General features: G+C 36.2%; 2 protein-coding genes across 3 annotated transcripts; both read left to right on the forward strand.

Moving 5' to 3' along the window:
- The first annotated feature begins 694 nt into the window (after positions 1–694).
- LOC125479258 lies at positions 695–27405 on the forward strand. 2 transcript variants are annotated; one of them, XM_048588414.1, is made up of 6 exons: positions 695–1112; positions 1201–1249; positions 1340–1391; positions 1515–1684; positions 26715–26822; positions 27173–27405. In XM_048588414.1, the coding sequence occupies exons 1-6, from the start codon at positions 751–753 to the stop codon at positions 27332–27334; spliced, it is 903 nt and encodes a 300-aa protein (XP_048444371.1). In that variant the 5' UTR covers positions 695–750; the 3' UTR covers positions 27335–27405. The 2 variants fall into 2 exon arrangements, with proteins under 2 accessions (XP_048444371.1, XP_048444370.1); XM_048588413.1 differs by lacking the exons at positions 26715–26822; positions 27173–27405 and adding exons at positions 1787–1894; positions 2251–2507 and having other exon boundaries at positions 701–1112.
- Positions 15795–17810, forward strand: LOC125479257 (thaumatin-like protein 1b). Its single transcript, XM_048588412.1, has 3 exons — positions 15795–15912; positions 16003–16696; positions 17337–17810. The coding sequence occupies exons 1-3, from the start codon at positions 15849–15851 to the stop codon at positions 17503–17505; spliced, it is 927 nt and encodes a 308-aa protein (XP_048444369.1). The 5' UTR covers positions 15795–15848; the 3' UTR covers positions 17506–17810.
- Positions 27406–27694: the final 289 nt, after the last annotated feature.

Below are 27694 nucleotides of genomic sequence, written 5' to 3' on the forward strand. Positions count from 1 at the left end.
TTGGGTATTTGTCGACAAAGTTTGACTTGATTCCTCAACATAGATTTTGAGAACATGCATATGAAGTTGTTAGCATCTACCGACAAATCTAGAACATCCAAAATGCTTTTTGATGTCAGTAAACATTTTAGTCGTACTGGAACAACTCCCAAACAAGTGGTCAAGTGAAACAGACCAGCCCAAATAACATGTGCTGAGTCCGAAGGGGACCCAATTCAACTATAGGCCGTTTGAAGTCTTTGATAATGGGCCTGGGCCTTTGCTCATTTATTTATTTATTAAGTAAATTGTAACAATAATTCTTCAACTTTAACTCAATTAGAACGATGATCCATCAATTCAAAATCAATTACTATTGGTTCCTTAATTTACCAAAACGTGCAACTATAGTTCTTCAAGTAAAAATCCATTACCAATGGTTCAACAACTTTAGTCTAACTGGAGAAATAGTTCCTCAACTTTAACCCAATTGGAGAAATTGTCCTTGGACTTTAAACTAATTGTAGCAATGATTCTTCCAAAATAACTCATTTTCACAAAATTCTCACGAAATTGATGAAAATGATCATAACTACACGTTTTGATGAATTGAGGACCCAATGTTAATAGATTTTTAATTGATGAAATATTATTCAAATTTGATTAAAGTTGAGGAATAATTGCTACAATTTACCCTTATTTTTTTTAAGACAAGGAAGATAAAATGTGATGCTGGTATAGCAAATCACCAGCGAGAGGGAAAGAGAGGCGATGGCTGCTCACGCGGGACGGCTTCTGAGGCAATGGCCGATGTGGCAGCAGCATTGCTGCTCAAACGCCGCCTTCCACTACCTTATCTTCTCCCCCTTACTTCCGGTCACCACGAGAACCAACTCCCGTCGTCCGTCTTTGACCACCGTCCACCTGGGCACTCGCGGCGTCCATAAACTATTACGCGGGCTCAGACCGTCCGATTACCAAGACGCCAACACCGCCAGTTCGGGTTCAGATTCGGATTCGGATGCAGTCACGTACAAGAGCCGCAACGAGTTGAAGCGCCACGCCCGATGCGCCGTCCGTTGGGCTATGGACCTCGCCTCCTTCTCCACCCCTCAAATCAAACGCATTGTCAGGTTCACCCCCTAAAACTTCAAATTTTGAAAAAAGTCCCTGTACATTTAGTTATTTCGAGTTATGGATTTTAATTTGATGGGGATGCAGAGTGGCTTCTCTGGACCAAGACGTGTTGGATGCTGTGATACTAGTGAAGGTGCTTGGTTAGTTTATTCTTTTCTGTTCAAACGAGTGTTAGCTATTGATTTCAGCTGTTGCAGCTAAGGTGTTTGTGTTAATGCCGCAGAAACTAGGACCTGATGTTCGAGAAGGGAAGCGAAGGCAGTTCAATTATATTGGTATGTGATGCAACAACTTTGTACCCTGGTTGGAATCTGTTTAATTCAATCATATCTTACATTTGTGTATGCATTGTGAATTTTTGATCTTATCTTACAAAAATATTTTCAATTCGTGTTAAGGGAAACTGCTGCGGGATGTGGAGGCCGACTTGATGGATGCTTTGATTCAGGCTACGAAAGATAGCGATGAAAGTAAGCTGCAAGCTTTATCAGGTCCGGAAACATTGGGGGTTGATGATGTTGCCGACGAAGAAGAAGCGGAAGAAACTGATTGTGAGGAGGAAGAAGAGGTACGTTCCATTACTTGTTTGAAATTGTGCAAGAAAGATTACTGAAATTTGGTAAGTTGTTTATGGACGTATTTCATCTGATTACTTGAGCATTGAATGCAGGGTTCTCACATTGATGAAGCGACCAGATGGTTTGATGGTCTGATCAGTAAGGACATTAAGATCACCAATGAAGTTTATTCAATTTCAAATGTTGATTTTGACCGTCAGGTAAATTGAATGCCATCTCAACAGCAGTGTCTTTAATGTCAAATAATGTGTTTAAACAGTCATAACATGCTTCCTAAGTGTAAAAGGTTTTCAGTTCCATTGCTGCCTTGGTCACTTGTACTTTTGTTTTTCTGCCACATCCTTAATGGAGTGGGATGGTCTGATTAAGTGACACTGTTGATTTCCCGATAAAAGTCCTTTGCGAGGGCTGGTTATGGAGTTGGATTCACTTGAACCACCAGTTTATATTCACTTGAGTCAGTTGATTAACACTCATGCCAATTGTTCGCTTATCGTAAGGGTGCATAGTGTTCTGTTTCTTGCTCTGCGTTGCTAATGCTAGCTTCACTTGACAGGAACTAAGGAAACTTGTCCGAAGTGTGCATTCTAGATTGGAACAGAAGGTTGATTTGGAGGAAAATACGGGAAGGATTGGTGCAGCGAGAGTGAGTGCTGAAAAGGCACTCACCAGGTTCCTTCGTTCCCTTGCTAAACGTAGCCTAGAGATTGATATATGATATTTTACTTTCTATCATTATTCATGTGTCATTACGTAGTATGTCTTAAAGAATGCAATTTTTGAGTGATCAACTTGGCTTGCTTTTTCATTTCATTATTATTTGATGTCGAGGGGCATCCACGTCAATGCCTGCTTACCAAAAATTCATACACAGCAAATGATGACATTGCTCTAAAGCGCGTTTGATTAATCAGCTGAGATAATATGTTTACCAAAAATGCTTTCTACTAAAAATGCTTGCTTACCAAAAATGCCGACGGAAGCTGGTATTTGTATTGATTGAGTATTCGTTTGGATATGCTTTTAAAATGACTGAAAGCGCTTTTAGAGAAAATATTTTTTTGGTTCCAAAGGCAGTAAAGTGTTTTTCCAGAATTAACTTGCATTTTTACTAAGAATTGGTTACAAAAATATTTTTCTTATAAAAAAACCATTTTTATAAAATAACTTGCATTTTTAGTAAGTGTGAGTTGATCATGAATCATGCATAGGAAAGAATTGTACCTTTTTTCTTATAAAAAAACCATTTTTACATATATGAGCGACTATCAATCATGCATAGGAAACAATTGTACCTTTTTTTCCGTAAAAACCATTTTTACAAAAAACCCATGGTACTGTTCACTTTAATGAAAAATCATATTTTTATACTAAAAAGTCAATCCTGATACAATTCACTTTATCGTTTATTTTGTCCTTATCATTAAAACTCAAAATTTTTAAACCCTTTTCATTAGTTTTCCTAAGGTTTAATTCCTTCTAACCTGGTTGGATGCACGCATGTGGATGCAATGGTTGCTTTATATATCACAAATTTTGGTTGGGAAAAATACCAATTCCCATTTCTTCAAAAAGAAATGATTAAGAAATTTTTGTACAAACAAAGTAAAGATAGGACCATGGGAAATGAATTTGCCAATAGATATTTGGGAGCTTCCGGACGATTCAAAGCAGCTTTATTCTCTTTCTCAAAATAGTAATTATGTAATATTAAGATAAAATATGCATTTATTAAGAAAAATTGTCCCATTATCATTTTTTCATATAGGTAAGTGAAATCATGATATTTTTTAGATAGTTTGAATAAACTGAAGCGGTTGCACTTGAGAAGAACGTGAGAAAAAATAGACAGTTGTTCACACACACAAAATGTGTGCTCTCTACTATTTTCTTTATAAGAATTGCATTTTTTTTAGTACATTTGTAATGATGGCCGCACGCCGTGATCCCTTTTGTAGATCATGAGTAGGATGGATCTGGATCTATTCAGATTATCATATTTGACTTGTCAATCTATATTTGAGCCAAATTAAATTAGATCATTATCGGACTTAATTTAAGAATTAAATTTTTTTTTAAATAACATTATTGTATTTGTCTATTATTCATTAGATAATCCGATAGTTCTAATGAGGTTACTTACAAAGTATAATACCTAACAAATAATATAGAAAATAGATAATATGTTATATTGAGTTGAATCATATCACTCTTGATACGTATCTAGACCATTTATAATAGGATTACTGAAAAATCGAACGGTAAGTCTCATTCTATAACTTTTTTTTTTTTTTGAATAATTGATATTATCTATAAAGGGAGGGGGTGGATTTAGTTTCATAATGGGTTAACAATAATGTGATTTAAATTCGTTTTTAACGAGAATCGAACCTAAGTGATATTATATTTTGTTAATTATAATAAATTTACGTCATTCCGAATCAAAATATATGATAATAATATATGAAAATATGCACCCATCAACCACGTGGCTGTCCGACCAAAGATCCATCCAATGCGACCAGAAGGGGAAGGGTAGGGGATAGAAAATAGGACAAAAACATATTACTCCGCCAGAATGTAAGCTAATGAATGTAAGCTAATGTAAGCTAATGACAATAAGTGGTATGTCACGCTTCACACACAATAATGTTGTTTTGAGTGATCAGCTTGGCTTGCTTTTTATTTTCATTTATTATTTGATGTGGAGGGGCACCCGCCCCGGGAACATTGTGTTCCACTTCATATGCGCCTCTCACAACAATCGGTATGTGGATTGTGGACAAATAAGCTTTTATCCTAGTTTTCAATGTTGTTTGCTGGTACTGACAACAAAAACAAACAAATCAATTTAAAATGGTCAAAGGTACTGGGGATTTTATTTTTTGAAGATTTTGAGAGGTGGGTTGTTCTAGAAGATGGAGAAGAACAAACTTGCCAACCTAGAGAGCAAGGGTTTTTTTTTTCTTTGTTCTTAGATGTCATTTTACAAGAGAGTCATTTCTCGTTTTGTAGAACAGTCTAAGGGAAGTTGAAGCTAACCTTTTAATGCGTCTCTTCCGTTGGTCCATTTGTTTGTCAACTCTTTTTTCCTTTTTTTTTTCCTATTTTGCCATCACTTTTGATACACATTATTGACAAAATGAGGGCAAAATAGTAATTTTGTACCTTGACAAAATGACAATCATATTCTTATTTTTCCTATTTTACCTTTTTTTTTTTTTTAAGAAAATGACAATGATATACTTATTTTTTTCAATTTTACCCTTACTTTTGATACACAATATTTACATAAGGAGGGTAAAACAGTCTCAAAAGACAATCATATCTCTATATTTTCTATTTTACCCTCTTTTTTTGAGAAAATGACAATCATATACTTATTTTTTCAATTTTACCCTTACTTTTGATACATAATATTTACATAAGAAGGATAAAGCAGTAATTATGTAATATTAAAAAAAAATGCATTTATTAAGAGAAATTGTTCACACACATAAAATGTATGCTCTTTGCTAGTATATATTACGGCAAGGGGATACAAATCGATACCAAACGAGAGGCCCGTGAATACTTACTTGTGTTAAATCACAAAATGTATGTCTTATATATGCCTCTTCCCCCAGATAATTAGCTGGCTCAGTCTGTGATGTACATACATGTGTCTTTGTTCTGACATATCAAACCCCATCTCTGCCGACTCACGTCGAATTACCACCTCAATAATAGGAAAAAATTACATTCGATCTCCGGTTATAAGGTGACTTCACCTCTCTTTCTCTCTCCACTTTCTCCCAAAACTCAAATTTGAACTTATTATGCTTTTTTTTTTTTTTTTTTGAATCATTGGCTAACTATCTAGTCTATCTTTATTATCTTTTGCAGTTGTATCCACAACTGTCCAAGAGAGCACAACAAAAGGTCAATTTTCCCTTGAAAGCACCTCAAGCTAGGAACAGGTCGGTATCCAATTACATTCATGGCATATAACAATTGAAAAAGCTAATGATGTTTGACTGATATACTCTCAATACTGATCATTGGTCCAACTTTTTTAATAAACAATTTCTCTTCTTTGCACTTTGAAAAAATAGATTTTTAATTTTTCTTTTGGTATCTAAATTTGTTCCTTTCATGATCAGGTATAGCAAAATATCTCATATGATTTTCAATCCCGCAGCATCATACGGGTGCAAATTTCTAATACATTCCATAACACAACGGAAGTACATCAGGAAAGCCAGACAAGGCTAACAGGATTAATAAAACAAAAAGGAGTGGCAAATACAAGTAGACGCCAATACAACAAACCAAGCGTCATTCCCCACTCCAAAAAACCACTTAAGAAGGAGGACATGGCAATCCATCCTTGTTTAAGATTCTAACCAACGAAGATGGTGGTCTGTCCATCCTACATTCCTTGCTCATCTCCGTACCCACATAGGTTGCGACGAAATTTGCCGCTTCATTCGCTGATCTTGGCACCCAACCGATATGTCAAATTTTAAATATAAAATAAAAATTCATATGTATTTTCTTTGCATTGGGAATGAAAGGAAACAAAAGGATAATGCTTTAAACCAATAACAAACTAATAAAAAGCATTTAATAATTAATTAAAAAATCTGAAGGTGCTGTCAAATTTGGCAGCAAGGGGGGAGATATGTCATTCCATGTCATGCCACATCAGATTTGGCTTCTTGGTTGGAAAACATTAATGCTGTCTTTTGTTATCGTTATTGCTGATTTGGATATTTTGACATCTTATTTGGAGATGTTCTAAAAAACACTCACTCACATGAATGGTTAAGACTAAAATTCACTCACTCACATGGATAGCTAATCACTCACACTATATTATTGGTGCAAATCTATATCTATTCTATTCTATTAAGAGGAGAGGGCTTGTCTTTTATATCTTTTGACAAAATAACAATCATATCCCTATTTTACCCTCTCTTTTTTTTTTTTGTTGAGAAAATAACAATTATATACTTATTTTTTCAATTTTACCCTCATTTTTTATACATAATATTTACATAAGGAAGACAAAATAGGAAAAAAATGGGAAAAAAGTTGACAAGGAGGTTTCTCTTAATATAATAATATAGAAAAAAAAATATGCAATTATTAAGAGAAATTGTTCACATACACACAAAATATGTACTCTCTGTTAATGATTATGAATAATAGTTTGTGGGAACAATTATAAAACATAGCTGGAGGGTTTTCAGAATATGGATATTTAGGACATGGAGGATGAGTTTGCTGAAGGCCTACCCCAGCTGGAGCCGAAGGGACGACCCCAATTCAAACAAGCACTAATTTTTTCCGTGCCATGCATCAATTAATTTTTAAATGATATATATGTCTGTATTTTTATATGTATACATTCAGACGATTGGTATATTTTTCAGATCGAATCTGGTTTGTTCCAGTTTCAATTAAATTAATATGCAGTGACGTCAACCGAAGACTTGTTGATAGCCAGAACAAAATAGAAAATGGTGGTAACTCATCACCATCCATTGCCAAAATAGCTGAACGATATCCAGCTATAACAATATTTACATAAAGAGGGTAAAATAATAATTTTATATCAAAATATTTACATAAGATAAAAAATATGTATTTATTAAGAGAAATTATCTCACTATTATTTTTTTCATACAGGTAAATAAAATCATGATGATTTTTGGATAGTTTGAATGAACTGATGAGGAAAACGTGGAAGAAAGTGAACGATTATTCACGCACACATAATGCTCTGCTATTTTCTTTATAAGAATTGCATTTTTTTTAGTGCTCTGATACGAGCTGAGACAATTCGGAAGTGACGTGAAAGCTAACAGCAGCATCGTTAATCTGATATCTGTTTCTGTAAAGCAAAAGCAAGAAAGCACTTAACCAATCACGCTCTTTGCCTTTCCTTGTTTGCTATATTCCGTTTTGTTTAATTATTTATTTAATTCTGTACATCAAAGTATATTATTCGTGTGTTAGTTTAATGTCTTTGGCTTCAGCAGCATCGTTTTAAGGTAGGGTTGCGTTAATGATAAATTAGAGATTTTAAGGAAAATATTATCTTCCCAAGTTCCCTGATTAATTAGAACTCTAAGACCATCTCCAATGGTTGGGTTAAAAGTTAAATTTTTTAGCCCGAAAAATTTAGTTTTTAGCCCAAAAATAACTTTTCTACTCCAACCATTCTACCCTAAAATTTTAGCCCGGGATTGTTAAAGAATGAATTTAGGCTTTTTTTTTTTGTTAAATTAATTTTTTTTTAAATAAATATGTAGACTATCGTAAATTAATTTTATGAACATTTTAATCTAAAAAATTTTAAATTTCGATAAATATTGGGTAGAGTTCACCCCGATTTCAGGGCTAAATTTCGGAGGGAATTTGGCTTTGGTTTAGCATTTAGCATTTAGCTCAAAATTTCCCCTTGGGTTGGAGTGCGTTTGGGAGGAAATTTTGGAGGGTAATTTGGCTTTTAGCCCATCATTGGAGTTGGTCTAAGGGCCGGCTGTTAGCTATTGACTATTGTGTACATACGTCGCATCAAAAGCTGCTGTAGGGCTCGAACATGATGGCCGCGCGCCGGGATCCCTTTTGCAGATGATGAGTATGATGGATCTGGACCGTCTGATTATTGAGATTTATTAGCTTCATTAGCACCGCCTTATGAGTTATGAGTGCCCTTTGATTAGGCGCCTAGTATATGTAATATAAACCACGACGCAATGCAAGTGGTGACATTTCGAATAATATTATATTTCAGCTAGGGTTGAACATGTACGCAGTGTATGTTCAAAAGGGTATATTTTCTTCCTACCGCTTATCATCGATTCCCATGTAATAACGATTAAGATAAGACTTGTAAAATAGTCGAATTTGGATTGTGTCATCCTTAATTCATATGCGCATTCATTTATAATAGGATTATCAAATTTGGATCTATTCAAATTATCATATTTGACTTGTCAACCTATATTTGATCCAAATTAAATCAGATTATTATCGGATTTAATTTAAGAATTATTTTTTTTAAAATAACTTTATTGTATTTGTCAATTATTCATTAGATAATCCGATAGTCTAATAAGGTTACTTACAAAGTATAATACCTAACAAATAATATATAGAATTCAACAAAAAAAAAAAGACAAATAATACAGAAAATAGATAATATGTTATATTGAGTTGAATCAAATTATTATTGAATCATATCAATCTTGATACATATCTAGACCCATTTATAATAGGATTACTGAAAAATCGAATTGTAAGTCTCTATCTATATCCTTTTCTTTTTTTTTTTAAATAATTGATATTATCTACAAAGGGAGAGGGTGGATTTACCCTCACAATGGATTAACAATAATGTTATTCAAATTCGTCTTTGGCGAGGATCAGACCTAAGCGATATTATATTTTGTTAATTATAATAAATTTGGGTCATTCCGAATCAAAATTGAGTGTATTGACAAGTTCAAACTAACACTCCATTCTTATAAGAGCATCAGAGAAAGATGACGTTTACAATCACTACACACTCCCGTCTTGTAGCGATGCTGATAGTCAGCAGTATGTAGATAAAGCAAATGGATGTTAAAGGTTGAGCCATTTCTTTGTCGCAGAAAACACAAATCGATCGAGGAGTAAAAGTGAAATCATAACTTTACTTTTTCAATTAAAAAAAAATTAATGGGCGTACTTAATTTGATTAATATTCGTTCAAAATCGTATTGGAGTCCTTTGAGGACCTGACTCTGCTAGATTATCGGGATTTAATCACAAACTATATATTTGATACTATAGGTCGCTAAGAGAGACTAGTTTCGCGTGACCACAAATCCATGGGCTTTTGATTTGACACCACCAAATACGTGTGACCACAAATCGAAAGTTTGTTTTTATATGAAATATCAATAAATTCTAAAGATGACATGGTTCACTTTAGATTGTGTTAGGTAGCTCCAAGAAAACTTGTGTTAAGAGGCATCTAAATTACGTCCTTATGTATATGATAGCTCTGTGTTATGTATTATATTTTACACCAGACTGTTAATTAGTCAACTTGAGAAATGCTAATTGGGCTCTTTCAAAAGCTAACTTCAAATATACTTCCTGTCATTTCATATTTTTTTATATATTATTATATAATATTTTTAAAAAAATTGATGTTAATTTGTGAAATGACAGAGAATCTGGTAGTAATTCTCTAGTAAACCATTTTTTTACTTTTTAAACAAACGATAATATTTACACTAAAAATATCAAATATTAAGTTAAACCTGACAATGTCCTAATAAACTTGTATAAGTTCAAAGCAAGAAATCGTTTCGAATATCTTTCCTAAATTTATCTGTACGTGTCATTGTGTTGCTGTCACATGAAGGTGGTTGAACAGTAGATCAAGCTGTGATAGATGTGAACTGCGCTAGATTCCATTCCTCTCTGGGATGCGTGCGTGCCCCTTTAGTTATTTTTGGTTGGGGTCAAGAATTTTCAAATTAGCTTATATGGTCGGAGAAAATATCCTCGGGAAACTTCCTGTTTAGGAAAGAGGCTGTCGGACTGATTTTATAGGAAAACTAATTAAAAGGTTTGAAAATTTTGAGTTTTAACGATAAGGATAAAATAAAAGGTAAAATGAATAATATCAGAATTGATTTTTTAGTATAAAAATGTGATTTTTTGTTAAAATAAACAGTATCGAGAATTTTTCGTTAAAATATTTTAATTTTATTTGATGATATTAATGTTGTGGTCCAGTTTCAAAAAAAAAATATATATATATATTTTAATGTTGTGGTCCTTAAGGTATCGTTTGGTATGCAGACGGGACGGGACGGAACGGAATGGGACGGGACGGGACGGGACAGGACGGAACGGAACGGAGAGGGAGTAAAGATGCCCTCGGATGGAAACAAGGAGGAAGAAGAAGGAGACGGAGAAGTTATAATTTTGTGTTCCACGGATGTGGAACGAGTCGTTCCAGGGGGGTGAGGTGGAACGAAAATTCACCCAAAACTCGTCCCGTGGAACAGGTCGTTCCACCTGTTTTAGGCGCACCAAACGTGGGACGGAACGCCTTGTCCCACTCTGTTCCGTCCCGTCCCACGTACCAAACGGTACCTAATGGATCTAGAAGGTAGGTAGTTTTCGTCAACTAGAAAGAAGTACTTTGATGAGACAATGTTGACCTTAAATATCTTAAAGTGCGTTCATTAAAGAAAAGCTAGGCAGCAATGTTTGCACTGATTCTCGAATGACCTAGGTTTTATATATTTGAATGCAAAGTGAATGGTAAATCATGATCTTTAGTTTTAAAAGGTTCTATCAATATATATACTTTTCAGACCTTATCTTATGTGGATGATAATTTTTCATTGGAATTCTTTTTTTGGGGTGTTGCAAATCAAAATAGAAAGAAACGAAGTTACCCGGAAAATGTAGAAGCCTCGAGTGATGAATAATTATTGGAATAAGTCGCAGACTAAGTTGCTCTCTTTAAGACATTTTGCGGCTCTGCCCAAAATGTACAAGCAGTTCACAAATGCCACGTCGTCTTCATGATAAAACAGTCCATAACCTTCTTCTGATAAGATTCTTCCTAGCACAATGGAAAAACCTTCGAACTTGCACGGTACAAAGCTCGGCTAGTAGCAAAAGGGTTTCATCAGCAACATGGACTAGATTATACAGAGACATTCAATCCAGTTGCTAAGCCTGTCACTATCAGGTTACTTCTTACTATGACAGCTAAATTCGATTGGTTTTTCAATCAATTGGATTTTAGAAATGCCTTCCTGCATGGAAATATCTCAGAATCTGTGTTCATGGTTCAACCCCCAGGATTTGAAGATCTCACCAAGCCAAGTTATGTTTGTCAACTTCACAAATCATTGTATGGACTTAAACAAGCTCCTTAGGCCTGGTATGACAAGCTTCATACTACTCTTTCTTCACTTGGGTTTCCTGGTTCACAAAATGATCATTCCCTCTTTGTTAAAAAGGATCCTACCTAGGTGTTCATTCTAGTATATGTTGATGATATACTAGGTACAGGTCCTGATCCTCAAGCTTGTAAAGCTACAATCTCTTAGCTTAGTTCGTTGTTTTCTATCAAAGATTTGGACCCCTTCACTATTTTCTTGGCATTGAAGTCAAAAGGTCATCCTCTGGCATTTTTATCTCTCATACCAAATATATCTTGGATATGCTTCAAAAAGCCAAAATGGCTGATGCAAAACCCTGTGCCACTTCTCTTAGTACTTCATCTTTGGATCATGACTCTCCATTATTATCAGACCTTGCTGAATATCGATCACTTGTTGGTGGATTGCAGTATCTCACTTGGTCTAGGCCTGACCATTCATTTGCAGTCAACTTGGTGTGCCAATTTATGCATCAACCAAGAGAATCACATATCCAAGCTGTAAAGAGAATTCTTAGGTACCTGAAAGGTACTCTTGAACTTGGTCCCTGGTTTCCTAAAATTGCAATATCTCTCAGCATCAATGCATTCTCTGATGCTGATTGGGCAGGCTGCCACTTAGATAAAATATCCACCAGTGGTTTCTGCATCTTTCTAGGCAATTCTCTAATTAGATGGAGTGCTAAGAAACAGTCCACTGTGGCTCGATCTTCAATTTAAGCTAAGTATAGGTCTCTGGCAAATTCTGCTGCTGAGATTACATGGATTTACAAGCTCTTAGTTGGCATTGTTCTGCAACTTCCTTCCTTTCCCAAGCTCTGGTGTGACAACATCTCAACAATTCAGTTAGCTAAGAATCCTGTCTTTCATGCTCGAACCAAGCATGTTGAAATTGACTATCATTATATCCGTGATAAGGTTTTATCCAAAGCAATTTCAGTCCACTTCATCTGCACACAGGACCAAATTGCTGATATTTGCACAAAATCTTTGTCCAAAGCTCGATTTCAGCTTCTTAGACACAAACTAGCCCTTCGTCATCCTCATTTTAGTTTGGGGGGGGGGGATATTAAAGCTAATATTGTCAAAGATAAAACTTAGAATATAGTTAGTTTTATCTTGTGGTGTAATTAATTAGGTGAGCTGTCATTTTCATAGGTTTATTTGGTTGTATATATAACCATCAGTTGTAATCTTATTGATTAAAGAAATGCAATCATAAGTTTTCTACAAAAAATTACTCTTAATGACATTTATCTCTATTAATTAATAAAACCCTATTTGTCAACTGAAAAAAGGCAAAAAGACAACTAGTTTTCTATCATACAAAAAAAATGATGGGCAATAATGTAATTTCACAGGTTCAAATTTTACTGTTTTTTATTAAAGCATCACCTACAGGTAATATTATACAAATGTGTTCATACACACAAAGTGTGTAGGTAAATGTTAGTATATATTTAATATTTCTAATAAAACAAATCATAAATAAATAAATATATTTAATATTTCCAATTTAAAAAACTAGGGTTTTTTTTTTTTTTTTTTTTCTGTCAGCTAATTTGGGAATGGTGACTACCTTACTCAATGGGTGAGATTGTGTGTGTTAAAAGAGATTGGGCATCTACAGAGCCATGGAAAATCCCCAAGTCCAGTTTTGATTTTTCACTCTTTTCATTTTCTTTTTTCCTTGCAGATTCGTGAAAATGATTGGGATTACAAAGTTGAATCTCTTCCGTAAGTTTTCAATTTTTTTATGTTGGCTTTGTATTTGTCACTGATTTTGGTATTTTAGATTGCTTTTTGGGGAATTTGAAGTTACCCAGAAACTCCAATTGCATAATTTGTGGATATAATTTGTTGATATAATCTTAAATATGCTTTGGTCCTTTTCAATTCACATAATTTGTTGATATAATCTTTTTTTATTTTTTATTTTCTATTTTTTTATATTTTCAAGATATGGGATTTGATCGAAATATGTGATTTTTATAGTAAGGCTATGAAATTTTACTAAATTATGCTTCAAGCTAGGAAATTTACTTAACTGCGTGTTTTACTACTATGTTTACATACTATATACAAGAGCAGGAGATGGAAATCGAAGCGTTGGAAGAAAATACTTGCGGATGACTTCAAAGGTATCTGCTATGTGGTGCTTCTGCAGACCAACATTTGTTATAAAATTTGTTATCTGTTTTCATTTTTTATTATCACAAGTGGTGAATGTTCTTTTCTGTTGTTTTCGATATGCCAGAAATACATTCGGATATATATGCGTTTCATTTAGTGGTTTGCATTACTAATATCAATTCCCTGTCTACATTCAAAGGCATCACCTTTTTATTCCTACTTTAGAACAAAACTCTAATTAATAAAAGTACAAACACGTTGATGAGAAAATATTATTTTTGACGGATGAAACATAAAATTGACGTTTTGGGAGACTTCACATGAGATAAAACTTTACATTTTTCGTACTTGAGTGATTTCAACGCCATCGTGATCAATAGTAATCATGTACTTGCTTTTGCTTTCCAAACGGTTGGAGAAAAGTGTTGGATTATGTCATGGAACCTTCAGGTGGAGTTTTTTTTTTTTTCACGGTAAGTAGAATATAAAAGGAAGGTCATGCCCAAAGACTTACGTACTAAGGAAAAACACCAGAAACAGAGACGGGAAAGCATAGAAATGGTACAACAAAAATAATAGCAAAACGTGACTGCATGAAGGGTAAGTGACTTCAAGTAAAACTTCAGTCTCGACCCCATTTCTAAAAACCAAGCCCCAGAGAAAGATGGGATAGGGTTAACAGTGCAAAAGGAAGTATCATCGCCTTCGGATTTGAAATCAACAGACGAATATGGTATACACAAGTTTGATGTGGAGTGTGTAGAATAATTCGGGGTCCCCGAATCGTAAGCGATTTTTTTTTTTCATTCATTCATTCATTGATCGATTCAAGGTAGTTGTAGCTTGCTTCCAAGTTCAAGTGCTAGCGATAGAATAGGTAGAACACTATGACACGATGACACGATTATAGCACAACACTATGACACGATTATCTAATATGCCTCACCAAATGTCACTGTCTGTTTTGTCCATGCATTTTTATGTCACCCATAAATGAAATAATCCCCTTTTTATGATCCTTGAAGTCAATTCATTCACCCACTATAAAAATCAAATGAGTAAAAAACATATTATATGTGTCTTTATTGTTCTGTTTTCTATTTGGTACTCATATGTGACACGCATCCTTACTTCTTTATTGTGAATACTCTTCATTTCATGTTATATATTTTCTTGCCAAAGAGTAAATAGGTAGAAAAATTAAACATTTGTATGTGGCTTTATCAAGAGGAGTTTCAGCATCTACAACAAAAGCCTTGGTAAAGAAAGGAGATTTACACTGTCACGAAGGAGTCTTCACAAGAAATGTTGTGTACAAAGATATTTTGCTTCCCTTGAATTCAACATAAGGTTACATTCTTTCTTATAATGTTTAATTCCTTTTTTCAACTTTTAATGCAATTCAATTACAAATAATGCTAATATTTGATTTTAACTAAATGCATTAAATTTTCAACAGGACGAAACGATATGAGTTCATGATATGTTTTGATGTCAAGTGTGTCAAGGTTAATTGAAGTTTTTGGACTGTTTTTATACTTTTTATTCAGCTTTTAGTTGCAACTAAATTATTAGGATCTTCTCTGTTATTTATTACTTTTTTTTTACATATTCTAGACAAAATACTTTATATTCCTGCATGTATTATTAGAGATGATAATCGCCTTTATTTTATGTTTCTATACATTAAATCAATCATCGCATATAAATACATCTAAAATGTGTAAGTCACGAGTTGGGCACCGTGATTAAAAAAATTGAAAGAGCTGCCCCTTTCAACTTTATCCCTAAGTAAAATTGAAAGAGCTGCCCCCTTCAACTTTATCATAAAATTGAAAGAGCTGGCCCTTTCGACTTTATCCCTAATTAAAATTGATTTTCCAACTGATTCATGGAAACAAAAATCAAAGACTGGCAAAGTAAAAAGTGAAAAACTTTCCTAACGCACGTAAAAAGCTTTCACCTCCTCCTCGTCCCTTTTCTTCCTATAAATACCCTTCCTTCCCACCTAGTCCCACACACCATCTCCTCTCTCTCACTCTCTCTCTCTCTCTCAAAATCCCAGCTTCGAATCCATGGCTCGATTACCATCATCATTTTTAATTTCTGTGTTGATCATCCTGTGGCTACAAACATCAGGTAATAATCTCTAATCCCAATCAAATTCCCAGCTTTCTTACAATTTTGTTAATTGGTGTACTAATTTTGCTCTGTGTTATTAACCTGCAGATGTTGTTGCAAGGACATTCACAATGGAGAACAAGTGCGACTACACAGTGTGGCCGGGAATTCTCACCAACGCCGGCGTCTCACCTCTTCCTACCACCGGCTTCGCCCTCGCAAATGGCGAAACGAAAACTATCTCCGCCCCAGCTTCTTGGGGCGGCCGCTTCTGGGGCCGAACCCTCTGCTCCCACGACTCCGTCGGCAAATTCTCCTGCCTCACCGCCGACTGCGGCTCAGGAAAATTAGAATGCTCAGGCAACGGAGCCACCCCGCCCGCCACTCTCGCTGAGTTCACACTTGACGGCGCCGGTGGGCTTGATTTCTTCGACGTCAGCCTCGTGGACGGGTACAACCTCCCTATGCTGGTGGTCCCCAATGGCGGCACTGGGACCAACTGTACGAACACCGGCTGCGTTACCGACCTCAACACCAGGTGTCCTTCCGAGCTCAAGGTCACCAGTGCCGACGGAGCTGAAGCAGTCGCGTGCAAGAGCGCGTGCGAGGTGTTCGGCCAGCCGGAGTACTGTTGCAGCGGCGCGTACGGTTCTCAGGACACTTGCAAGCCCTCTCAATATTCTCAGATTTTCAAGAGCGCGTGCCCGTACGCATACAGTTACGCTTACGACGACAAGAACAGCACCTTCACATGCGCCGGTGGCGACTACACCATCATCTTCTGCCCATCGCCTAGCACCAGGTAAATTTACAGAATTATCTTTTACATTCTCCCACCTCACATTTTCACGTCAAATTTCATATTAATATTATAAAATATTATACTAAGGTAGGTGGTAGAGAATCTTGTGTCAGCCACCAAAGAATGAGATATTCTTCCTTCCAAAAAAAAAAAAAGAATGAGATATTCTTTAAATTTTTAAATCGTGTTCGTTGATCGTACACATTTTAATTTTTATCAAATATTATTCATATTTAATTTTAAATAAAAGTATTAAAATGATTTCTAACCACACACAGTTTTTATCAAATATTATTCATATTTAATTTTAAATAAAAATATTTAAATGATTTATAACCGTACAATATATGATAAAAAGATATGATTTAAATATTCTCATGATCCTCACAAAGAGGATTTGGAGAGAATCCTAGTTCCTTATAGAATTCTACATGCGGTCTCTGACGCCGGAGCAAAACGCAGATCCTGATGCTCTTTTGGGAATCTAGAGATCCGATTCCCTTTCTTAATTAATTAAAACTCAACACACACTCCAAAACTCGTCACATTATTTTTGCAACGGTCCATTATTTACATTTTTCATGGTATTTATTTTTGTAACTGTAATTGTACTGACTGGGAATATTGTGCAATTTTACAGTGAGAAAGAGTCACAGAACAACACACAGCCGCAGCCGACAAGTACACCGCTATCGGCAACCACCTCAACCTCGCCGCAGGAGATAAACAACACAATGAAGTACGAATGTGGCTCAAACGATTCATTTTCGGAAGTGTCGATTCACACATGGATCCATATGTGTCCGTAACATGGACCCAAACCCAATTCAGGTCGTGAACCCTTCAACTTTCCTTTTTTGACCATTTTAATTTTGCGGCCGTGGTCAAATTATATGAAGGAATAATGGGATGAGGATAATGTAAATAATAAAGCTTTTAGAATTTTGATTATTCAAATATGTGGATGGTTATGCATAAGATGTCCTTAATCATTCACCTTCTTTGTGTTTAATATTAACGTTTGAGAAGTGATTTTCGCAATCCCTCTCTATCAATCACCACATTTTATATTTTCATGAAAAATTATGTCAATTATCGCAGTTTCTTTTGACCAGATTTTGTGCATCAACAACGTTTCTATATTTTCACGGACATGTATTCATAATTATAGTTTGGAGATTGTGAGTATACATGATGGCTAAACTAATTATGTTAGAGTTTGCAATGACCCTATCATCGGTAATAAATCCCCTAACTAACTTATGTTGACATTATGATACATTTGCGTCATCCATGGCATTCCATGGTTATTCTTTCTTTTAATTATTTGATGTTACCATAATCCTTAGAAACAAATATCCCTATGGACTTACTTTCTCATCATAATCAAAATATACCACAAAACTAATTAAGAAGAACTTGTTTCAATTGGTGAATTGAGATTGTCAAATGTAAATTTAGCTGTCTAACTAATGCATTGGTGCATCCTACATACAAGTAAATTATAGAATTCTCAACGATGCCGTATAACAATCTTACATTAACCTCGTACAACAAATATCGTATGTGTTAAAGATTTTTTGAAATAAAATTTGTGAATTGAGTTGTAACAAGTGTCTGTTTATACAAATTCACTTTTTTGTGAAGTGTGGCTCATTTGATCACTGTAAGTATCAAATGTGTAAGCAAATAATAATAAGGTTAAGATTATATACGTGGTAGGTGGTGACTGTTGGAGGTTTCGAAGTGGCCAAAAGAGGGCGGTGTCAAGAATCAAGTAGCACACGTCGCTGCTGCGGCTGCTGCATGTGCATGTCAGCTTCCGTCCTACGCACGATGCTCATTGGCTGGCTTGGCCTGCCTAATCCACGCTACCACCACACCACACAATAATATTTCTAACCCTTAATTTTATTGATCTTACTTTATTAAATTTTTAATCATATAAATTATGTATATATAACTCACTGAGGAGCGCTGTATATTCCATTCCACTCTGGTGTGCGCCTGTGTGCCCTTTTAGTTATTTTCTGGTTCGGATCGAGAATTTTCGGCATGTGTCCAAATTAGCTTATGTATATAACATATATGTTCATGCGCGACGAGTTTCATAACAGTTATATTTGGGGCGGGATATGATAGTGATCTCGTATTTACCGTTTTATGACAACATAATGATCGTATAAAATTTAGTATTTTTGTATTTTTTGATTCAAAAATAGAATTAAGAGCGTCATCTGATCAATACATGATACGAAACAATCAATACAAAGACGCAAGTACACACACACACACATACATTGCTTCATGAACAGTGAAGCTGAATCCCCTTTATGTTTGTTGAACCGTATATTTTCACAAAGTAAAAATATATAAATAAAAATATAAAAGAAGTGGAGTAGATGTGGAGATATGTGGGGATTGCAAGTGCCTATTTTTAAGGAGTGAAAACAATATGAAGGTTGTTGATTTTTCTCTCTAAATACATGATACGAAACAATCAATACAAAGACGCAAGTCACTATATATATATATTGCTTCATGAACAATTAAGCTGTATCCCCTTTATGTGACCTGATGAACCATATATTTTCACAAAGTAAAAATAAATAAATAAAAATATAAAAGAAGTGGAGTAGAATGATAGTGACCCTAAATATCCAAATATCCAAACAGATAAAGGATAACGACTTCTAATTTTTTTGGCATGTTTAGAAGTTGTTTTTTTTTTTTTTGAAAAATGTTTTTGAGTTTCACTTTTTAGAATGCACTTATGTTTACTAGATGAGCTACAAAAACATTTTAACAAAATGCGTTTTCAGTTATTTTAAAAACAATTTTAAATGAGGTTAAAAAGAGTTATGAATTTTTTATATTTTGGTAATATAACAGTGGCAAAAGAAAATATGTCTTTCACACTTCAAACTTATTTCCATTTTTTGAAGATATTCTTATTAGTTTATACTATTTATTTCTGGCCTCTGAAAGTGATGGATAATCGTGGCTTGCCATTAGTTGTCTCTTTAAAAAAAAAACAATTTTTTTTTATTACACTCATTGCAATTATTATAAATAAAATCATTGGTATTAAAGTAATTTACACAGAAAAAATTGGATGTTTAGTTTCTTTCTTCATTCACATATCATTACAGCATATAGAGTTCCTAATTTATAAAAAAATTACAATAAAATTTCCACATTTCTCTCCGGCTTCTTTCTTTCATATATATTTTTAAATCTTTTATATTTATACACAATGTGGAGGGTGGTGTCGTCGACCGACGTTGTCTCGATCTTGGGTGTGTGGCTGTGTGTAGGTTTGGGGAGAGGGAGTGAGAGTGTTCGCGAGAGAGTGACTCGGGGCAGAAGAGAGAGGGAGATAGGAGGTGGGGATGGTGCCACGTGGCAAGCAGAGAGAGAGAGAGTGAGTGTTATAAAATAATAACATAAAATCTAAAACGGGAAGCGGGATCCGGATAGGGTGATGGATAGGGGGCAAAATGGTAATCTCATAATTCCTGTTAATATGAAAGCACAATTAATTTAGGGCGGGGTTTCACATAGGCTCTAATGCATATTCACTATGTTCTACAACAATAGGTTCATAAATTCTAGAAGAATTAGAACCCCCACTATTTCAAAGATTAAAAGGAAATTTATTCTCATAAAAAACAGCATCAAGTCACTCAATTATAACACGATTTTTCAAATCATAAAATCTATATGCTTTGCAATTACATGCATAACCAATAATGAGATTCTAGAAGGTCAAATGGGGATCTAATATTCGTTTTGTTGCCATCTTACGTTGCTAATGATGATATTCTAGAAGGTCAAATGGGGATCTGAGGTTGCTAATCGAATTATTGACCAACGCAACATGGAGTAAAAAGCTTTCACGTGTTCCTCTGCCCTTTTCCTCTATATTCTTCTCTCCCGTCTTTGAAAAAAAAAAAAAAATTTAGTTGTGTGAAATTAAATTTTTTATTTATGTTCTATTTTAATTAGAAGATTAAACTGGTAATTTTATAAAATTTTGGTTGACAATTAATGTTTTATTAATTAGTGGAGATTTTTTTAGATCTTTTATATTTACACACAGTGTGTTGGTCATCTCGGTCCATCTCATTTTTTATGAAATTTTTTAGTTGAATTGAAAGAGAAATTAATTGCCCTTTTAATTATTATCATTAATTAAATTGACAAATGCTACTATAAAACGGATTTGGATCCTCTCCGGATTCCCTCCCTGGGGATTCCGGGGATCAAGGCATAAGGACCGTTCATCAAAGATCGTGCGGCCACAATTAAATGCTTTTTACGCAAAACGAGATTGTTTTACTTTTAAAAATATAAAAAGCATTTAATTGTAACTGCATGATCTTTGCTGAACGGTTTTTGTGCCTTGATCCCTGAAATCCGCAGGGAGGGGATCCAGAGAGGATCCAAATCGCTATAAAACGATTGAGTCGGCAAAAATATCGTTTCCCATGGGCTTTTGACACCACAGAAAAATTAAAATAATATTTCTAACCCTTAATTTTATTGAACTTATTTTATTAAATTTTTAATCATATAAATTATATTTATATAACTGACTGGAGCGCCGTATATTCCATTTCACTCTGGTGTGCGTGTGTCGGTGTGTGTGCCCTTTTAGTTATTTTCTGGTTCGGATCAAGAATTTTCGGCATGTATTCAAATTAGCTTATGCATATAACATATATGTTCGTGCGTGACAAGTTTCATAACAGTTATATTTGGGATGGGATATGATAGTGATCTTGTATTTACCATTTTATAACCACGTAATGATCGTGTAAAATTTAGTATTTTTATATTTTTTGGCTAAAAAATATAATTAAGAACGTCATCTGATCAATACATGATACGAAACAATCAATACAAAGACGTAAGTGTGTGTCTATATATATATATATATCTCGCTTCATGAACAGTGAAGTTGAATCCCATTTATGTCAGTTGAACCATATATTTTTACAAAGTAAAAATAAATAAATAAAAATATAAAAGAAGTGGAGTAGACGTGGAGATATGTGGGGATTGCAAGTGCCTATTTTTAAGGAGTGAAAACAATATGGAGGTTGTTGATTTTTATCTCTAAATATATATATAAAAGGGGTAATAAAATCACTTCACAATTGGAGACGTGGGTGGTTTTCTATGGGTATCCCACTGTGCAGAGTACGGGGTAGCACTCACCCACTAACCACGACTTCTGTTTCCACTGTTCGCCTATAAAAGGCATTAAGCCGAAGCAAAGGGAGGGAAGGCAAATAACTGAGAGATAGCAGAGAGGAGCATCGAAAGGAAAACCGAAACTCTGTTGAAATTCAAGAAGGTTTGCAGAAGACAAAGTGCGGAGGAAGTGAGAAGCAAGCAAGAATATCTTGTTGGATTTATTTTGATGTAAATCAACCTTAAATGGTCTACAACATATAATAGGAATGTAATATGGGAGATTAATGTAGATATTATGATTTGATTTCCTAAATATATCAATCTTATATTAGGTGTCTTGTAATACAAGTAATATTGATGAAGTCCTTGATTCTATGTGATTATGATACCTAACCGATAAGCTAAAAAAGTGAGATTTGGAATTCCTTTATGGACGGAACCCTAATACCTTAGCTAGTATAAATACTAAGGTCCTTGCAAACCCTAGATACACAACAGATGCTTCTCATAAAGTAGTTGTATCCGGTTAGGTGCTTTTTAGGAGACTTTAGTGTTACCGCATCCTACATCATTCCGCTTGGTATCTAATGATTATTGCTTCACGATCAGGTCAACCAACTCCTTATTTGTGTTTTAATTATATAACCACATAAAGTTTACATCTCTCCCAGTCATAAACGAAGATGAAGAACTCAAAGTGAGGGAACAAAGAAGTACAAAGGAAAGGTGGACGAAAAAAAGGAAAAGCAAGGACTCAAAAGGTATAAATCCATTTTTTGGGTCAATCTTTCCTTTGTGTTTTGTTTTGTTTCTCTCTACTTTGCAGAGAGAAAAAAAAGAAGCAATTTGCTTCTTTAACCTCTCCCATTCCCCCGAGCAAAAATGGAGGTGGTTGCCGTAAATTTTTAAGTGGTCCAGACCACTCGACAGAGCTCGAGATGAAGCTCTATGGCCAGACGCTCTCCGCTTCTTGTCGCTTCCGTTAGTCCCATGAATTTCTTGTGGGTGGTCTAAACCACCTCGTGAAGTTCCAATCAAATTTGAGTGATCGATGCTCTTCATTGTCCATGCTCCGTCCCGAGAAAGAAGCCGTCTGCGATCCTCCACCTCCACCACAACCTAGCTCCTTGTCGCTGTCGTTAGTCCCATGAATTTCTTCGGGGTGGTCTAAACCACCCCGTGAAGTTCCAATCAAATCTAAGTGATCCATACTCTCCGTTGCCTAGCCTCCCGCGTCGATCCCGAAGCCATTTGCCAATGAGAGAACCTAGCATGCAGCTTGCTTCTCAGCCAACAAGAAAACGGCAACATTGCAGCAGCCCCAACTCTCCGTCTTCCTAAATTTGAAGATTTTAAACACTGCAGCAACAATAAGCATGAACCTGCAGCGGATGAAGACAAAGAAAGTAACTCGTCCCCGCTGTTCGTCCCTCCTAACGTGCAAAGTGTGCCATGCAACAGCTGCTGTCCAAATTGCTAATGGAAATGAAGGCAATTTCCTTGCTAACAAAGAGTGAAGAAAGAAGAGAAGCAATAAGCTTTGCTAATCTGAAGTTTGCACCTCCAAATTATCAGGGACAGTAAGTTGAAGGCTTCACCAAACCAAAGCAAATAGATCACTGTGTGCATAAAAGCTTAATGTCAAAAGTGCAGGAGCAAAGCTTTCTATAAATGCCTAAAGACATTGATAAAAGAGGAGGAGTTCTGCCACTTGCTTTTATATTTCCATTAAACAATATGAAAGCAGGGACTTGTGCTGTAGTGCAAGGATAAAAGGCAAACAAAAGAGTGACAGGCATGGAAACAAACTGACAGAGGTCCCAAGACAGAGAAAAGCAAGGAAGAAAAAATGACACAAAACTAAAGAAAAATCTCAAATGGTATAAAGTCATGTCAAAATTCAAATGGCACGAAGCCGTATCAAATCCCAAATGGAACGAAGCCCTATCAAATTCCAAATAACACGAAGCCACAACAAGTCTCAAATGGCACGAAGCCGTGTAATGCTCCAATAGCTCAAAGTCCTCCCTTGCAAGAGCCTAAACTGCACAAGGCATCAAATGCTCCTTGCCTGCACGAGTTAAAACTGCACAAGGGATCGAACCCTAAAAAATACATAAAGAATTACGAGTGACTTGATCCAAATCCCCAAGTTACAATTTATTCATATTGGAATCAAAGGGTTTTTCCTTTTAACGAAGGATTGTAATTAATAGACGCATAGTCTAGAATGGGTCGAACTTAAATTAATAAATTCGAAAAAAAAATGAACGAGGGTGAAATTGTGTCAAGTGAATTATTTGTTTACATATTATGTACAATTTTTGCTCAACAAGGTCCAATCAAGCTTTACTACTTGTTGTTGGGGCCCTTAGAGATGGTGAAAAGCCATTGAACCCACTACTACTGATTTAGTCAAAATGCAGCTAGGAGACCATCGACAAAGGATAATACTAGGGAGACCAAATTTTATACTACATTCGCAAACCTAGCATTACCTGTTGAAAATCTAGGTAGCATGCCTCAATCGTCTGTTGATAGATTTTGACCACTTGCAACGAAAGTGTTTGGGTATTTGTCGATAAATTTTGACTTCATTCCTCAACATAGATTTTGAGAACATGCATACGAAGTTGTTAGCATCTATTGACATATCTCGAACATCCAAAATGCTGTTTGATGTCAAAAAACATTTTACTCAAAAAACATTTTACTCATACTAGAAACAACTCCCAAACAAATGGTCAAGTGAAACAGACCAACCCAAATAACATGTGCTGAGTCTGAAGGGGACCCAATTCAACTGTAGGCCGTTTGAAGTCTTTAATAATGGGCCTGGGCCTTAGCTCATTTATTTATTTTTTAAGACAAGGAAGATAAAATGTGTTGCATGTGGCATAGCAAATCACCAGCGAGAGGGAAAGAGAGGCGATCGCTGCTCACGCGGGACGACTTCTTAGAGCACTTCCACCGGATCTCCATTAGGCTGGCACCCAGTAAAAAAAAAGGGTCGGGACTCAGTCAATCCGCTCCAGCCCGTTCAATTGCCTGGCACCCAGCCCAAGCTGGTCTCCAGGCCAACCCAGAATTGACAGAGCCAGGGATCGGCCTATTAGCGTGCGTTTTGTGGGAATGGTGCTGAGGAAACGCAAGACGACTGAGCAAGAAGAAAAGCAGTTGGTGGCGCAGGCGAAATCAAGCTGGTGACTCGTGGCGCCAGCGAGGAAGAAAGTCAAGGGAGCTCAGAAGAAGAAAGAACAGGCGAAGAAGGAAGAGGTGGAGGCAAAAGAAGCGGAAGGGGAAGCTGTGAAGGAAGAGGAGGACAACTTCGGCGAGAGCAAGGCGGAGGTCGAGTTTCCCCTGTTTCAGAAGCACCCATTCGGATTCCAAGATTACCTCACCACGGGCGTCCGATACCAAAACCTCTCGACATGATGGTTGACGCCATCATCAGAACCATGGTCGTTGCATGATACAAGAACACTCTAGTGGTCGTGACTGAGACTGGTTGGCCCAGCTTTAGCACCGACCCAAGTGGAGAACAAGAACAAGAAGAAGAAAGAGAAAGAGAAAGTGGAGGCCGAGACGGAGAACAAGAAGGAGAAAGGGAAAGCGAAAGTGGAGGACGACGGAGAAGGTACGGAGGCTGACGATGACAAGTTGGATAAGAGGACCATTGTAATAAAAAATAATAAAATTGACTAGTCTATTTTTTGTTAGGGGTGGAGATGCTTTGGCCTATTACTGTTCATTGAGGTCTATTACTGTTCATTGGAGTGGATAAATGGGCTGGGTGCTGGCGCAAAGTCTTTAGTGGTGGAGTTGCTCTTAGGCAATGGCCGATGTGGCAGCAGCATTGCAGCTCAAACGCCGCCTTCCACCACCTTATCTTCTCCCCCTTACTTCCGGTCACCACCAGAACCAACTCCCGTCGTCCGTCTTTGACCACCGTCCACCTGGCCACTCGCGGCGTCCATAAACTATTAGCGGGCTCAGACCGTCCGATTACCAAGACGCCAACACCGCCAGTTCGGGTTCAGGTTCGGATTCGGATGCAGTCACGTACAAGAGCCGCAACGAGTTGAAGCGCCACGCCCGCCGCGCCGTCCGTTGGGCTATGGACCTCGCCTCCTTCTCCACCCCTCAAATCAAACGCATTGTCAGGTTCACCCTTTAAAACTTCAAATTTTGAAAAAAGTCCCTGTACATTTAGTTATTTCGAGTTATGGATTTTAATTTGATGGGGATGCAGAGTGGCTTCTCTGGACCAAGACGTGTTGGATGCTGTGATACTAGTGAAGGTGCTTGGTTAGTTTATTCTTTTCTGTTCAAACGAGTGTTAGCTACTGATTTCAGCTGTTGCAGCTAAGGTGTTTGACCGGATGTTCGAGAAGGGAAGCGAAGGAAGTTCAATTATATTGGTATGTGATGCAACAACTTTGTGCCCTACCTGGAATCTGTTTAGTTCAATCATTTCTTACATTTGTGTATGCATTGTGAATTTGTGATCTTATCTTACAAAAGATATGTTCAATTCGTGTTAAGGGAAACTGCTGCGGGATGTGGAGGCCGACTTGATGGATGCTTTGATTCAAGCTACGAAACATAGCGACGAAAGTAAGCTGCAAGCTTTATCAGGTCCGGAGACATTGGGGGTTGATGATGCCGACGAAGAAGAAGCGGAAGAAACTGATTATGAGGAGGAAGAAGAGGTACATTACATTTACTTGGTTTGAAATTGTGCAAGAAAGATTGCTGAAATTTGGTAAGTTGTTTATGGACATGTTTTATCTGATTACTTGAGCATCGAATGCAGGGTTCTCACATTGATGAAGCAACCAGATGGTTTGATGGTCTGATCAGTAAGGACATTAAGATCACCAATGAAGTTTATTCAATTTCAAGTGTTGATTTTGACCGTCAGGTAAGTTGAAGGCCATCTCGATATCAGTAATGTGTTTAAACAGTCATAACATGCTTCCTAAGTGTAAAAGGTTTTCAGTTTCATTGCTGCCTCAGTCACTTGTACTTTTGTTTTGCCGCCACATCCTTTATGGAGTGTGATGGTCTGATTAAGTGACACTGTTCCCGATAAAAGTCCTTTGCGAGGGCTGGTTATGGAGTTGGATTCACTTGAACCACCAGATTATGTAGAAGCCCAGCCAGTTTATATTCACTTGAGTCAGTTGATTAACTCTCATGCCAATTGTTCCCTTATCGTAAGGGTGCATAGTGTTCTTGCTCTGTGTTGCTAATGCTAGCTTCACTTGACAGGAACTAAGGAAACTTGTCCGAAGTGTGCTTTCTAGATTGGAACAGAAGGTTGATTTGGAGGATAATACGGGAAAGATTGATGCAGCGAGAGTGAGTGCTGAAAAGGCACTCACCAGGTTCCTTCGTTCCCTTGCTAAACGTAGCCTAGAGATTGATATATGATATTTTAGTTTCCATCGTTATTTATGTGTCATTACATAATATTTCTTAAAGAATGCAGTTTTTTTTTTCTTGCTTAGATTCACCTTGTCTGGTCTCGATAACAACGTAGTTCTTTTTTAGTAGTCCAAGTTGGTTAGTAATTCGTTACACACCAAGTATTTCTAGATTGTAGTTAGCCACCATGGGCAAAGGAGTTGAAATTCATAGGTTATACGGGCATTGGTGCAAACTGTGTTGTCCAGTATCTTCCATTTAAGTTGTACAGAATCATTTTCTAGCAGTTGACCCAGGGTGTTCAGCCCATTGGCATGACTAGGTTACGTTTGTCTAATCTAACCGGCGTATGCACATCCTATAGTC

This window comes from the organism of the source record quoted next, unplaced genomic scaffold (genome assembly GCF_019419815.1).
Source record: "Pyrus x bretschneideri cultivar Hongxiangsu unplaced genomic scaffold, Pyrus_bretschneideri_v1 Contig28, whole genome shotgun sequence".
Lineage (NCBI taxonomy): Eukaryota > Viridiplantae > Streptophyta > Magnoliopsida > Rosales > Rosaceae > Pyrus > Pyrus x bretschneideri.